This window comes from Rutilus rutilus (genome assembly GCF_951802725.1).
Source record: "Rutilus rutilus genome assembly, chromosome: 13".
NCBI classification, from domain to species: domain Eukaryota; kingdom Metazoa; phylum Chordata; class Actinopteri; order Cypriniformes; family Leuciscidae; genus Rutilus; species Rutilus rutilus.
In genome coordinates, this window is record NC_140218.1 from 11961537 (window position 1) to 11978443 (window position 16907).

Consider the following 16907-nt stretch of genomic DNA (forward strand, 5'->3'; position numbering starts at 1 on the left):
CATCATTACTCCAGTCTTCAGTGTCACATTATCCTTCAGAAATCATTCTAAAATGCCGATTTGATGATCAAAAAACATTATTATCAATGTTGAAACAGTTGTGCTGCTTCATATTTTTGTGGATACCATGATAAAAATGTCAGGGTTCTTTCATGAATAGAAGGTTCAAAAGAATAGCATGTATTTGAAATATAAATCTCTTGTAACATTATAAATGTCTTTACTTTCACTTTTGATCAATTTAATGCATCCTTGTTGAATAAAAATCTTAATTTCATTCTTTCTCTCTTTTGAACCTTACTGACTCCGACCTTCTGAATGACTTGTTTCTTGAAGTGTTACTTTTTGGTTACCAGAGCAGTGTTTAACACTAACCACCTGAGAAACAGGAAATACACAAAAACACAACTTAAAAGGTAAAAGCAAGTCAAAAAACTGAAAAAGAAGATTGTTTATTTTAGCCTACTGTAGAAGAGATTTGTCCACATTTGATTTGATGCATAACTTGAAAATGAAAATATGACACCCTGATCCATTGTGGCAACCTCTATATGTTACATCATGTCAGAATTATCCAGAATCTCCATAATAACACATTTTCAACTTGTAAGATCAATTCACGAAGTCTTTGTCAAACTCATAATTATAAGTTATAAACTGTTAATTTCATGAAAGCTCTGATTTCCACCAAAATGGCAGTGGCTATGCTTTCTTTGTATTTCAATGTGAATTAAAGAAAGTAGTGATGAAGTATTTTGGTGTCATTACCAACAAACTTGCTCATTGATTCATTTCCATGAACACCTCAGAGCCGAACGTCCAAGTCGCCATCTTATAATTACAGGAATTCCAACACAATGTGAACGAAGCATTAGTTGGATAAAGAAACAGGAAAATGAACCAAAGAAAAAAATTTGGATATCACAGTGACATCTCATGATTTGCATAACTACGAATCACTGATGTCCACTGTGTTGGAGTCTGAAAATATATGGTGGGGAGACAGAGAGTACTTAATAGCCTGCTGGTCTTGTGTTGAAATCGACAGAGGGAGACTATGAACAAGAATGGTCCCCGGTGGACCAATATCTAAACTGTCTTCAGGTATAGCGTCCTCTGAGTGCTTGGACATGTCCTGAGAAGAAGCACCGTCAATGTTCAGTGGTTCCTTTGTGGCGGCGATCGACGGATTGGCCTCCGTTACCACCGTAACCTCAGTCCCGCCCTCCTGGATGAGCTTGTGGAGGCTTTCCAGGTCAGAGCAGGACGTGATGAAGGTGTGTGTGCCATCGGAAGCTGATGCAGAACAGGAGGCGATGAAGTTTTGAGTGCTGGTCTGAGGGGCGGTTTCACCGGGACTGATTTGAGTGAGTAAAACCGTCTGGTGCCCGAGTCCGCCTTCTGGTGCTAGCATGTTCACATGCTGTATTACAGGGTTCAAAAGCACGTCGTGATCATCCGGACCGAGCAAAACTGCTCCCGCCTTTGCAGCGGAAGCCTGAACAAAAGTAGCCTCCGGTCCTAAAGAGGGCGCCACAATGATCTTAAGATGCGTTGTGCTGTAGGAAGACGGCGAATCGGTTGCAATAGGGGCAAATCCTGCGTTTTCTACGGGTTGTTTGGTAACAGTTTGTGATTCTTGATTATGACTTTGTTGTTGTGCGTTACTGTTATGCTGCCTCTTGTGGCTGCGAAGAGAATCCTCCCTGACGAACGAAGCCTCGCACAAGTCGCAACGAAACGCCCGCGTTGCCTCCAGTCTCGCCCGGTAGCGTGAGCTAAGAGGTTTGGGAGGTTCCTCCCCCATCCCGCCCTTACCCTGCCTGTCCGGTTTATCCGCATGACACTTCCTCCTGTGAATTAACAAATTACTGCGCTGCTTACTAGCAAACGAACAGTGCTCGCATTTAAAGGGCCGTTCGTCCGAGTGCACGCGCTCGTGGATCTTGAGCGCCCCCTTGCTGGAGCAGGAGTAACTGCACTCGCTGCACTGCAAAGGCTGGGCCGGCTGGTGCTGGCGGGAATGGTGTCGCAGGATGGCTTTGGTGGAGCACTGGAAGTCGCACTTTGAGCAGCGGAAGGAGTCGGAGGCGCTGTGCTTCAGATGTACATGCGATTTTAAATTGGCCTTCATGGCACAGCGATACTCACAGAGATCACACTTATAAGGCTTCTCGCCGGAGTGAACCCGGCTGTGACGCTTCAGGTCGGAGTTGATCTTGAATTTGGCGTCGCACTGGTTGCACTGGAACGGGGCGTCACCTGAGGAGGAAGCATCCAGACATGTGAACTGAACACAAATAACACAATTTTTACTACCGGTTCTGATAATTCACAAAAAAGGAATACTATTTAGGGGCTTTCGCACCGGGTAGTTATAGGAACTAGCCACCAGGGTGGTTCTCAGAGAACTAAATTTTCACCTAGGGCCGTTTTCCTGGTTGCATTCGCACCACCTTGTTTTTCCAAGTGTGCGTGGTCATTTGTAAATTTAATGTGTCTGGCTTCTGGTGTCATCCGCTTCCAGTTATTTTAGCTGTACAAAAAAGCTTGTTTATGCTTGATTTTGCAACTGGTATTTCTTAACCTATTATTTTAATGTAGTGGCTTAATTATAAACATGCTGGTAAAACAAACAGTTTTACCATTTACTGCAGTTTGTTATTCTTCTCGTTATTTCCCTATAGCGGCTAACAAACCGGAAGTCTAGCGGAGAACGCTAGAGCCTGAGCACACAGCGCTTCCATTATCTGTCTTTAGTTTACAATCTGTTTAACAGTCCTGTCTAATACGTTATTACATAGAACTGTTATTCAAAGAAAGTAGACAGTATATGAGAAAGTATTAGCGTTTGCCGTGTGGTTGATGTCCAGTGTTGCTAGCTGAGCAGAAATAATCATGTTTCACTTGGTCCCCTCAAAGTTGCGTTGGAGTTTCTCCTTAGCGTAAAGGTTGAGGTCCATCTATCACTGTTTTCCATGTTCGTAGAGTTACTTAGTGAAGTAAATATACAGGCTATAAACTGTGTGTTCACGGATTTAAAAAAAAGCCTCATTGTGTTTATAATTGTGCTCTTATAAACTATTCTAACTCAAACGTTCTGGGAAAATGTTTTTTGATAAAAACTGAAAGAGTTGTCGGAAGATTAGTGATGATGACTTTGAAGTTGTGTGACCGTGGTGTAGTTCGTTTATAGCCTCTACCTTTAGCTTTTTACTTCTGGCGACTGCATTTAGGCTTCAAAATTCATGAAAGTTGTGTTCATCTGTGAAAACTATCTTGATGAACACAGAGCTTGTTTTTAGCGATAATCCAAAATCCTATTGGGTTTTTGTCGAGGGAACCAGTGTGATGCGAACTGCCGGTTGGCCAACAAAGTGACGTCATACCTGCACTACTCTACTGTGCAGGGTTAGCCCCTACTCTGAAGTAGTTCCCCCAAAAGGTGTTCCTAGAACTAAAATCGTTCCCAGTTCCTGAGGTGCGAACACACCAAAAAGTGGGTACTCCCGCCATTAGTTCTAGGAACTATGAAATGTTCCTCCGGTGCGAAAGCCCCTTTTGTTACCAACATACTAATCAAGCAAAATAAAAAGTAAATAAAAAATATGCAATTTTTGTAATGTACAAGGCTGTTTAAAAAACCGATACTATTTTGTCATTTTATAAAATTATTTTGGAAAACTTCATGATGTAACTATATAAAATTATATAATTGATTGTGTGTTCTCAAACAAGAAACAGGAAAACAGTTTTATCTCATTAATCTTCTAGCAAGTTTCACATGCAAGTGTAAATTCTCAAATATCAGTAGTTCCTGGAAATGGTCTGTGTGGCAGCAAAAAAAAAAATTGTATTTTTTTTTATAACACACACACACACACACACACACACACACACACACACACACACACACACACACACACACACACACACACACACACACACGTACACATATATACATATATATACACACACTGTATATAATGCATTCTATTTACACTCAACCGTAAAAGGTTTGATTTCTCTCAATTCTCATCAAGGCTCCTTTTATTTTTATTTGATGAAAATACTATAAAAACTGTAATACTGTGAGTTATTACAACTTAAAACATTTTATTATAACTTTTGTATTTGAATAAAACCTAATTTATTCATGTGATGGAAAAACTGAATTTTCAGCATCATTACAGTCTTCAGCGTCACATGATCCTTTAGAAATCATTTCCGATTTGTATCAATGTTGAAAACAGTTGTGCGGCTTCATATTTTTGTGAAAAGTTCAAAAGAACAGCATTTATTTGAAATAGTAATCTTTTGTAACATTGTAAATGTTTCTACTTTCTCTTATGATCAATTGAATGCATCCTTGCTGAATAAAAGTGTCAATTTCTTTAAAAAGAAATAAACATCTTACTAACCCCAAACCTGAGTGTAACTGGCATAATCCCCAGCTGTCCTCACCTGTGTGAGATCGGAGGTGAACGGTCAGCTGGCTGGAGTTGCGACTGGCGTAGGGGCATATCTGACACTTAAAGGGTCTCTCGTCGTAGTGGATACGCAGATGCTTCTTCAGGCTACTGCTGTCGGCCGCCGCGTACGGACAGTGCTTACACTTGTGTGGTTTCTCTCCCGTGTGCAAACGGCTGTGGAGATTCAGCTTATCGCGACGACTGAAACGTTTATGACACAGTTCACACTCGAAAGGCCTCTCGCCTGTAGAAAGGAGACAGATCTCAGCACTTTGATGTTCATCTGGCATCATTTTGATAATGTCAGATAAGTGTAAGATGAACACACAGAATGGAAATTACTTACCAGTATGTGTTAACATGTGTCTCTCCATGTCTTTTTGGCCGTACTGCGTTTTGAATGTACAACCTAAGGGCACAAAATGAAATAAAACATCTTTTAAGCTCCATATAGCACAGATTTTTAATACCTTAAAGGGTTCTTAGCTCGGTTCTGTCAACACTGCATCATTAAACATCATCGTTTAGCGCCTCAGTACTTGAGCGAGCTCTTATCGCATTATAGTCCTTCACGTTTATTGCGATTTCAAAATTCTGGCCAGGTGATAATACCTAGAATATCAAAATCAACTGCAGGCGGTAGATCCTTCTCCTATTTAGCACCTAAACTGTTAACCTTGTTCGGGAAGCAGTCACACTCCTTCAGTTTAAATCTAGACTAAAACACTCTTTAACATAACAAATGATCACATTTCTATAATTCACATCCATTAGATTGTTAGGCTGCATAAACTAGGCCAACTGGAACCAGAAGGACTTCCAATAACACCCGATGTACATGTTGCATCATAAGAAGAATGGCATCTATGCTAATACAAGTCTCTCTGTTTATCCCGAGGTTACCGTAGTCAGCCGTATCCGGATCAGATGGAGGACCTGTGTCTAGACACGATCACAACGCATCCCTGAATGTCAGAAGAGACCATGTCTACTAGCCAATCCCCTGTGAAGGCCTCGTCGACAGGACAGCCATCGGCACAGAACCTCAGCAAAGACCACAAGAACCAAACAAGTCCTCCGCACAGACCCATGACCAGCTTCAGCTGCATACTGGCATGAGGAGTCTGATCTTCAAGCAAAAGAAACTGGATGAATATCTGAATGCTACTGATCCACAATCTCGGTAATTCTGACTTCTGAATCATAATCACATCATGTTCGTTCGTTGGCCAGAGGAGAACTGGCCCCCCGACTGAGCCTGGTTTCTCCAAAGGTTTTTCCTCCATTCTGTCACCTGATGGGAGTTTGGGTTCATTCCCACTGTCGCCTCTGGCTTGCTTAGTTGGGGACTATTAATATTCAACAATATTATTGATTTGAGTGCACTGATGCTGTAGGATGAGAACTGAACTGAGCTGATCGATGACATCACTGTTTTCTGCAGAACTGCTTTAGTTGAAATTAACAAATTTAATAATTGATGATCTTTACAATGAAACTGAATCAACACTGAACTGACTTCAGCGGAACAATGACACTATTTTCATTTAGAGATGCTGTACAGCCAAAATGAATTCTGTTTGCATTGTCTCTTGAAACAATCCGTTTAAAGTACTATATAAATAAAGGTGACTTGCCTATGCCCTTTTACAAAGTCTTGATTTTGTTTTTGTCTACTAGAATTGCTTTTCATGCTTAAATGTTCACAAAAAAAATCTTTTTTACATATTTGACATTGTTGCAGCACCATATTTTACATATTTTTTTTTCTTCCCAGTCTGTCAGTAACGCTCAGTTTACTTCCTGTCTCTTTAAAGCCCCTCCTTCTGAAAAGCGCTGTGTGCTCTGATTGGTCGGCTGGATCAGTGTTATGATTGGGCAACCGCTTTGAGTGTGCTTGGGAAATGTCAAGCCCATAACCGTGAGTTTCAACCATAGACTGTAAAAAAGATCTGGTGAAAAGTGAAGCTGCCAAAGTCCTAATATGGCGCTGACATCTTGCACAGATTTGGGACCCGAGTCTGCGCAGTAGTGAACGCAGGACCTGCTTCTGCGCAGTAGTGAGCAGGAAGTAAAGCCGGGATCTGAAGGTCCCGCCCTCACTCCCGCAGAAACGGTTACTACAAAGTAGTACTACAAACTGTGTGAAATAAACAGTTATGGACATGTAGAAATTAAAGTTGAAGCTCCAATCTCCTCCTGAAAATCCCCCAAAAAGTCAGTTGGTGCCTTGGTGACTACTTCGTTGTCAATCATGACATCACATTCCCGTTTTTATAGCATAAAATAACGAACTAAGATCAAATTTATAAAAAAAAAAACGAACACTTAAACTTAAATCAGTGTGATAAAAAGACAAGATCTAAAATGACAGAAAACATCTTTGAATTTTTTTTATTTGAAGTGTAATTTGATTGTTTCATTTCCATCGTGTCCATTAGACTTCATGGGGAGGCGGGGTTTATGACCTATACTGGGACCAGCCACCAGGGGGCGATCGAGGCACTTTGGCTTCACTTTTCAGCACTTGTGCGGCACGCTTGGTTTCAACCAAGGGGGAAGCTTTCAGCCGGAAACGGAAGCTTCCCCGGGGGCCGCCATTGATTAGCGGACCATCACCTGCTGTTAGCATTCCATTGACTCCCATTCATTTTGGCGTCACTTTGACAGCGAAAAAACTCCATTTGTCCATTATTTATTTCTAAAGAAACACGAAAATGTATAAAAGGCTCCATTACCTTGTATCTTACGTTATGGCCCCGTAGAAGCAGTTTTTGTAAAAATAGGCTAACGATTGCGTCATAACCACGCGACTCTCTGTCGCACAGTAGAGAAATTACCGTATGGACAGGAGGAGAAGCTCGCGGGCAATCGGGGGGACGTGGAGGCAAAATGACAAAATAATTCATCAGAATACTTAGCAAAAGTTTCTCCTGCTCCTAGCTCATGGACACCTCCTACTCACACTCTCCGTCTCTGCAAGTTTCGGAAGGGAATGATTCAGATTTCTCTCGGCACAGCTACTAGAAGACAGACGGGTTGCTCACGTCACATCTACGTCGTCAAGCTCAGTTTGAGTCTGCGCAGTACGCTCGACCATCAGGAAGTGAGTGCTTCTAACTGACTTCACTTTTCTCCGTTGAATCCAATGGGGTGGCTGTGTCCATTTCTTTTACTGTCTATGGTTTCAACACACTACTATCTAACTCAACCAGGCCCCGCCCCTTTATTTTGCGTATGGCTTGGGCGGGATTTATTTAAATTAGGAATATTGTGACGTGTTCATTCCCGGAAGAAAACTCAAGACTCTCAAGGCGTTTCTGGGAGTTCAGAAACAGTTACTGATATAGAGAATGACTACCTTTGGAGTGACTTTGTGCAACTTTGCAGACCTTTTTCATGCTCAAACAGCAACATCACACACTAAAGAAAGTTGAACAAGTAGAAAAGCATAATAGGTATTTTTTTAAATAAGAAATGCAATGTTGTTGCTGACACTTACCTGAGAATGTGCATATGTGTCTTTTTTGAGTTAGTGCAGGTTTCAGCTTTTTGGAGGGGGTTTTCTGGGCTCTGGTGAGGGTCTTCTTGACTTTTGGTACACATGTCTGAAATGACTCTAAAAAACGCTTTCATGAATAGTAAACAGTGCAGTCTACTATATACTGAGTATTTATGACCTTTAAAGTGACATGGTACTTGGAGGTGAAACTCACCACTGGATCCACTGTTTCGGGCTGATATATGAGTCGAGGGGATCTGGCAGCAGCTTTGCTTGTGTGCAAAAAAGAGCTCAACGTTGTTGTACTGCTGTTTGCAGAAGCCGCAGATGTGGATGTCAGGACTCACTTCTACTAATAGGTGGTTTATTCCTGTGAATTAACATCAAATAAATATAAAAGGGGGGAAAACATATATGCGGTCTGGTGGCCAATCTTCACTGATTTTACATTCCCTCAGTGAGAGCAGAGTGTGAAGGTTGAATTAGCAGACCAATAGCACAGCTGGACATAAAATATTGCAATCCACACACCATAATAGGACACATATCAGAGTTCAAATTGTTGGTGCATCATCTGTGACCAGGACAGCAAGTCTTTGTGGTGTATCGAGAGCCACGGTATCCAGAGTAATGTCGGACGAACCACATCCAGCAGGAGTAAGTGTCGTCGCAAGAGGGAGATGTCTGAAAGGGCTGTCCAGGTACTAACCCGGATTGTATACAATAAACATAAAACCACAGCTTCCCAACTCACTGCAGAATCAAATGCGCACCTTGACTCTCCCGTTTCCACCAAAACTGTTCATCATGAGCTTCACAGAGTCAATATTCACGGTCAGGCTGCTATACTCAAACCTTTGGTCACTTGTGAGTCGTGCCAGTGCCAACTATCAGTTTCAATGGTGCCAACAGAGTGCAAATCTTAGGGTGTGGACAATGTTAAATATGTATTGTTCTCTGATGAGTCTTTCCCACATCTTAACACATGGACTGTTTCTGCCAAGAGTGAAGCCATCAGTGATGGTTTGGGCTGCAATATCATGGCATTCCCTACTGTGCTTAAGAGAGTAGGGTCTACTGAATCATTCACCATTAATTTTCATTTTTGGGTGAACAATCCCTTCATGTTGTAAATGTCACTCCCAAGACGAACTGATGCTGTATTGGCCGCAAAAGGAGGCTCTACACCATACCAATACATTATTGTGGTCTAAAACCAGGTGTTTCAGTGAACAACCCCTGTATGTATGTATATAAATAACTATATTAAAAAATATATATAATACTAATAAAAAAATAATAATAAAAATAAATAAATAAATATATATAGTAGCTAGCAATATATTATATAGTATCAAATGCTAACAATACCTGATTGCCCATAACTGTACCATCACTTAAGATCCATTAACTTCAACTTTAATAGTTTATAAATAAATGTATTCAACAACGTATGGATCAAAAATTACGTTTATATTTATTATAACCTAAGGACTTTAATTCTTTAATCCATTTATTTAACAGTATTAATATTTCTATATTTTTTGTGATGATTATTCACCTGTATTGCAGAGGGCTTTTTTTTACACATCAGTTTTAAAACAGATTTTTTTTTTCTTGGGTTTTGTATATATTAATGATATCGCTTTGTACCTTCTCCGTTGAATGTTGCCATCTGGATCAAGATGCCAGCTGAGATTCGATCCGTGAAGTACTTAATAACTTTATTTCGCGTTTGCTGATGTTGTTGTTCTGTGCCTTCTTCATTTCAAACGTTTTTTCAGCAGAGTTCAGAGTTGATGGTTGGTTTTGCGACAGTGTGAAATGCTTGACGGTAAACACTGAAAAATGAACGGCGCGGAACAGCGCCTCTCCAGTCAGGAGAGAAGCATTGCGTCATCGATAGATAGATAGATAGATAGATAGATAGATAGATAGATAGATAGATAGATAGATAGATAGATAGATAGATAGATAGATAGATAGATAGATAGATAGATAGATAGATAGATAGATAGATAGATAGATAGATAGATAGATTACTGCTCAGGTTTCCCCCCCTCCAATTTGTAATCACCTTGAGTCTTTTATAGCTACAAATGCTACTGTAGTGTAAGGATGTTTCTTTAACAGTGTTAACAAGTAAGCACTGCCACGAACAGGTTAAGGTAGGTGTAGCCTACATGTTGAATTAAAATAATTGATTTTTTAACCAACCTTTTCTCATACGGATGATTAAGAAAACAGCTGCAAGTATGAGGGTATAACTGTTGCATTATTTCAAATAAACAGACTGAGATCCACAAATAAATGTAGTTTCACAAAAATGTATGAAATTCACAAATAAATAAAGTGAGATTTGCAAATAATACGAATATTTACATCATTAATTTGTGAATCGCTGCACGCATTTGGATTTCGAAACAATTCTAGGGTCACAGAGGCTACAGACAAATTCACAAATCTCACTTGATTTATTTGTGAATTTGACTCATTTTTTGTGAAACTCTTTACATTTATTTGTGGATCTAATTTAATAAATTTGTGTGAATCTCAATCCCAATCTATTTTTCTTCATAAGTCTTCACTTTTTAGACACCAGTGAAATTCTCATTTAATACAGAGTGTGTTATTTATATGTGTTATTAATAGGCTACAGTTTTGGCACAGAGCTACAGGTAATCTGTCTGTGCTCCATGTAAAATGTTAGTGTTTTTAGGGGGCTTGAGGGTCATATCAAACTATGTGTCTTGTTCAAAAGGCACTATATATAATTTTTTTTGTGCAACTTTGTTTCTAAACTCATGCATTGAGATTTGCATTAAGATTGTGTGTGTGTGTGTGTGTGTGTGTGTGTGTGTGTGTGTGTGTGTGTGTGTGTGTGTGTGTGTCGATTCCCCACGAGGAAGCATGGAGATGAGTGGCCCTGTCACTTCATTTGAACCCAGCTGAGCTCGACAGCTGCTTAATGGCTGCAGGCTGTCAGAACAGAAGACATCTTAGCGTCGGAGTTTTCATTGTTGACTGTCTAGCAGGATCTGGACTGCAGTTACACGAGATGAACACACGGGGGAGTCCGCGCTCCATCCTTCTCCTTCAATGAGAATGCGCTGTGAGACCACAGGTACGCTTGAGCAGCCTTTTGGTACTACATAATATATATACAAATATTATTATCATATTTTATTTATTATAATTGTTTTATAACCAATTATTTATTATAATAATAAATCATAAACATTTTTTTACTCTATCTTTATTTATTGTTTTAAAATAATTGTAACATTATTTATACAAATTATTCATATATTCATTTATATATATATTAATAAATATTATTATTATTTTGACATAATATATATTACATGATGAAAAAAACCCCCAGAAATTTCTGATTTATATATATATATATAATGAATATATGAATAATTTGTATAAATAATGTTACAATTATTTTAAAACAATAAATACAGTAAAAAAAAAAAATATATATATATATATATATATATATATATATCAGAAATGTCTGTTTTCATCATATAATATAGCCTATATTATGTTAAAAAAATAATGAAAATAATGAAAACACAAATAGTGATGTTAGATTAGTTGGTACAAACATATTGAATTTCTAAATTATTATTATCATCATCATCAATTTATACTATTTCAGTACTATGCCAAATATTAATATCACAATGGGCACATCCTAAACATTTTATTTAGCCTATCAGAAAAGTCCAGGATGTCTAATGTTCACAAGTTTATTAACAAAACAACAAAACAACACGTTCACTGCAGTGGACAAAGCCAAATATATTATTCATTATTATTAGGGTGATCCGAGTCTCACAAAACAAAATCATTCCGATAGTATATATGTATCTATCCCCGTTAGCAGAGGACATACTGACTAGCACATTTATTTCTCTGAGTTATATTCAATAAAATATTTACATATAATTCTTAGTCACCTCAGGCCATTCTGCTCAGGTTGTGGTGTGAAGGCTGTGAGTAATCCCACTCATCATTAATTTACGTGCCATTTTTATTCCCTTATGCTGTGATTCAAAGGCAGATCAGATTGGGTTTTTCACATATTGTGAAACAGACGAAATGAAAGACACCGTCATGAATGGACTGACACTATTAGGTGTAATATGTAAATAAAAAATGCTTTACCACATCAAACATCTAATATATATGTATGTATATGACATTACAATGCTTTTAATACTCTGTTGATGATTATGCTGTCAGGTGTGGGTTTAGATATGGCAGATCTGAGTCAAATCTTGAACCAAATCTCAAAAATATCTGTTTTTATATATTATAATCAGTGTTTGGGGGTAACTCATTACAAGTAACTTGAGTTACGTATCAGATTACTTTTTCAAGTAATTAGTAAAGTAACGCATTTCTTTTTCAATTTACTACTAAATATCTAAGTTACTTTTACCAAATAAGTAACGCTAGTTACTTTTTCACATTTATTGACTGACAGCTCTCCTGTCCTCATGTTGAGAGAAATAAAGTGAGGAGGTGTTGTGTTCGCCTGTGTGTGTGTGTGTGTGTGCTGTGTGAACATGATGGTTATTTTAGTTCTAGACTAAATGTGAACATGCATTTACTCATCTCACGTGAACAAAAACATTAAGTATTTCTCAAAATGAATAAAAACAGTAAAATGCAATGCAAAACTTTTAGAACTAACTATATTAAATTACACAAATATACTTTATGTATTTAATCTCACTTTATTAACCAGTGTCTTTGCTGCTGACCTTCAATGATCTAATTCAACCATACTAATAAGCAAAAATTACTTTAGATTAGATTTAGAAATGTAAGTGTTAGGTGAAAGGTTTGTTTGAGTGGCGCCCTCTACTGTACAGGAGTAAATATGCATTTCCTTCAGCCTGAAGATTATTCACTTCACTTTTGGTGTGAAAGGGCCGTAAAGGTGCAATGTGTGATATTTCTGAGGATCTATTGACAGAAATGCAATATAAGATCCATAATGTTTTCAGTGGTGTATAAAGACTTAATGAACCGTTATGTTTTTATTACCTTAGAATGAGTCATTTATATCTACATAACCGCGGGCACCCCCCCTTCTATGAAGGTCGACATATTGTGACGTCTTGTTTCTACCGTAACCGATAGCGATCAAACAGCGCTACAGAGCGCGTTTCGTCACTAACTTGAATGAGAAGCAGCAGAATACTCAGGTTGTCCCTGACTCTGCAAACGTGGAGAAAAACATGCTGTCTGAACGACGCCTCGGACATCGTAACGTTAGCTATTTCCCCTTACCTAGCTGCTTTGATGCTCTTATCCAATAGCTCTTATCTTATATTAACTAGCATGGAAACAAGCTATGGTAAAGTCAGTGAATAAAAGACTAACACAATGATGAACAAGTAAAAATAACAATCGCAATAACATGTGGTTTTACTGAATAATTAAGTAGATATAATTTAATATAAAATATAATATAAAGAAACCTCATTGCTTGACTTGCTACTCTCTGCTGACTCAGACTCAGACGACGACATCTGTGACGCATTACTTTTCATAAAAAGTAACTAAGTAACGCAATTAGTTACTTTTTTTGGGAGTAACGCAATATTGTAATGCATTACTTTTAAACTTGTTTCCCCTGTACCCCCTGTACAGCTCTCCTGTCCTCATGTTGAGAGAAATCGTTTGTTTGTAAATGTTTGTAAACATAATGGACTAAATATGCACATTTACTCATCTCACTTACACAAAAACTGATTCAGTATTCCTCAAAATGAATAAAAACAGTGAAATGCAAACTCACAATATTACACAAACCTGCAATAATTAAATGTTAAATAGCACAAATGTACTTTATGTATTAAATCTCACTTTATTAAACAATGTCTTTGCTGCTGGCCTTCAATGATACATTTATATCGAATTATATCCATAATCAGCTAAAAAGATTTAGATAAACATCACATTTGTTTTTCATTTTCATTGCAGAAATAAAATTGTTGAACTTTCTTCTCCTGCTTCATATTCTTCTGTGGTCCAGGACTGTTTGAGTGGTGCCCTCTACTGTACAGCCGTGAGTTTACATTTCCTTCAGCCTGAGGATTAATCATTTCATTTTTGGTGTCAAAGCGCCTTAAGATTTGCCAAAAACATTTTTATTTTATTTTTTGTTATTGAAAAGCAAACAAGCAAGGCCAACCCAGGCGAGTAACGTAACCCATTACAATTACATAAAACGTAAGTAACGCAATTAGTTACTTTTTAGGAAGTAACTTAATATTGCAACACATTACTTTTAAAAGTAACTTTCCCCAATGCTATATATATATATATATGTAGTTTTTTTTATCTAAATAATATTAATAAATGCATAAATAATTTTGTTTAAAAATGAATAACAACAATAATTATAAATTATTATAATAAAAATGTAAATAAAAAAATATTTTAACTTTATAAAGTATTTTAAAATGTTTTTTTTATTTAAAAAAAATTTATATAAAAAATCATAATAATTATAAAATTATTATTTTATATTTTATAATATAATCATAAAAAACAATCATTAAAATAAATGATTATAATGATATAAATGATATTATTATAAGACCAATTATTATAACGCTTTATTATTATAATACATAATTTTCTATAAAATAATAATAACGCTACACTTTTCCATTAAACAAAAGCATAGTGACTAAAGGCTCTCAAGCTGCATAAAAGACCTTACATGTACAGCAGTCAGACATGTGAACAAAGTGCACAAGTTTTGGGACGACATGAGGAATGATAACAGAGATATGAATGCTGATGTACTTGTCTAATCAGTTGCCTTTTTGGGTTTGTCACAAGGTACTTAAAGAAATTTAACGAGACATCCTTAAAACCTTAAGAGCTTATTTACTGCAAATCATTCTTGAGCAATGTCAGACAACTTCCACCGCACGCATTAGCAGAATTACAACAGACCATAATACTGACTTAATCAACGTGCTTTAAAGAAATATTTCACAAGAACTGTGGGATTCCCCCACGGGACCAGTTTTGATCATCTATTTAAGTTCTTGCAATTCTCAGCCTCCATAATTTCTCAACATCCCATAAACAAATGTTATGCCGTGTTTACATTATTTGTCAGATGGCTCTGTGTCCTGGTTGTTTATGGAATATGGGGGCAGGGATGGAGCATGTTCCAACATATAAAAGAGGATCAGGACCAATTCATTGAATGAAAACGTGAGTCAGCACAAGATGAAAGGAATAAGATGAACATGGAGACACCTGTAAACTAAACGTTTCTGTCTGGGACATTCTCATTTGAAGAGCCACGCCAGGTTTCACTCAGCCTGAGGTTAGATCAACAGCGTCTCGCAAAATAATATCAGCAAAACCTGGGCCGAACGGAAAAATGATGTGTTTATGACGTGAGGAGGAACAGGAAAAGACGTTATGAAGGTCCATGTTTGGTTTGAGCTGCATGATAAATTATACACACATGTAGAGTACGAGCCGTGTTCAGCGGCTGTTATCATTACATCAGATAAAACCAGGCACTGTCTGGAAAACATCAGATCTCGGTGGACAAACACACTTACTTGTGCACACTGAACATGCGTGACTCTATTGTGTTCATACAAAGCAAATTATCATTTCTTCAGACTTTGTGCACTTTTAGAATAATAATAATAAAAAAATTATAAAAAAACTCTGATTGTCCACAAAGAAAGTTTTTGTCAGATTTCTGGGAACATTTTTGTCCCCAAACTAGCTAATCAAACTGACTACACGTACTTTCAAACAGAGGTTATTATATTTAAATAATAATAATAATAATAATAATAATAATAAATTATTATTATTATTTTATATTACAGTATATTATACATAATTTGCAATAATGATAAAAATAATGCTTTATTATTATTGTATTACTTCATATTACAGTATATTATGAAACATAATTAGCAATAATAATTATAATAGCAATAATAAATTATTATGCTTTGTTGTTATATTATTCTATATTGCAGTATATTATTATACATAATTTGCAATAATAATAATAATAATTAGAATAATTAGTAACTAAATAAATAATTATAATGCTGTATTATTATTTTATATTACAGTATATTATACATAATTTGCAATAATTATAATAATGTTTTATTATTATTATTATTTTATATTACAGTATATTATACATCATTTGCAATAATGATAAAAATAATGCTTTATTATTTTATTATTTCATATTACAGTGTATTATGATACATAATTTAGAAAAAAACTATTATTCTTCATTATTTTATAATACAGTATATTATGGTAAATTAATTATTATGCTTTGTTATATTATTTTATACTGCAGTATATTATTATACATAATTTGCAATAATAATAATAATAATAATTAGAATAATAAGTAACAAAATAAATAATTATAATGCTGTATTATTATATAATTTTATATGACAGTATATTATACATAATGATAAACAAAAAATGTATTTAATGCTTAATTATTATTATTATAGTATAATACAGTATATTATGATGCATCATTTGCAATTATAATAAATAAATGAATTATTATAATGATTTATTATATTATTTTGTAACAGTATATTATCACAACATTTATGATAATAAAAATAAATTATTATAATGCTTTATTATTTTATATTATAGTATATTTTATACATAATTTGTAATAAATAATAATAATAATAATTATTAAATTATATAATAAAATATTATTTGTTTATAATATATTAATTTGTTTTTTATAATAACATTTAATAATTGTATTATTTTATATATTAGCTCAAACAGTAGAGCGCAACGATATCAACGTCAAGGTCATGGGTTCGATTCGAAGGGAATGCATGAACTGGAAAAAATGT

At 36.1% G+C, this 16907-nt stretch overlaps 1 protein-coding gene across 1 annotated transcript; it reads right to left on the reverse strand.

Moving 5' to 3' along the window:
* Window positions 1–433: 433 nt before the first annotated feature.
* On the reverse strand, window positions 434–9793 carry zfp64 (zinc finger protein 64 homolog (mouse)). Its single transcript, XM_084429215.1, has 6 exons — window positions 9628–9793; window positions 8189–8344; window positions 7975–8091; window positions 4819–4881; window positions 4465–4716; window positions 434–2262 (listed from the first exon to the last, which is right to left on the reverse strand). Exons 1-6 carry the CDS (start codon window positions 9647–9649, stop codon window positions 950–952), a joined length of 1923 nt encoding a protein of 640 aa, XP_084285341.1. The 5' UTR covers window positions 9650–9793; the 3' UTR covers window positions 434–949.
* Between the last annotated feature and the right edge of the window lie 7114 nt (window positions 9794–16907).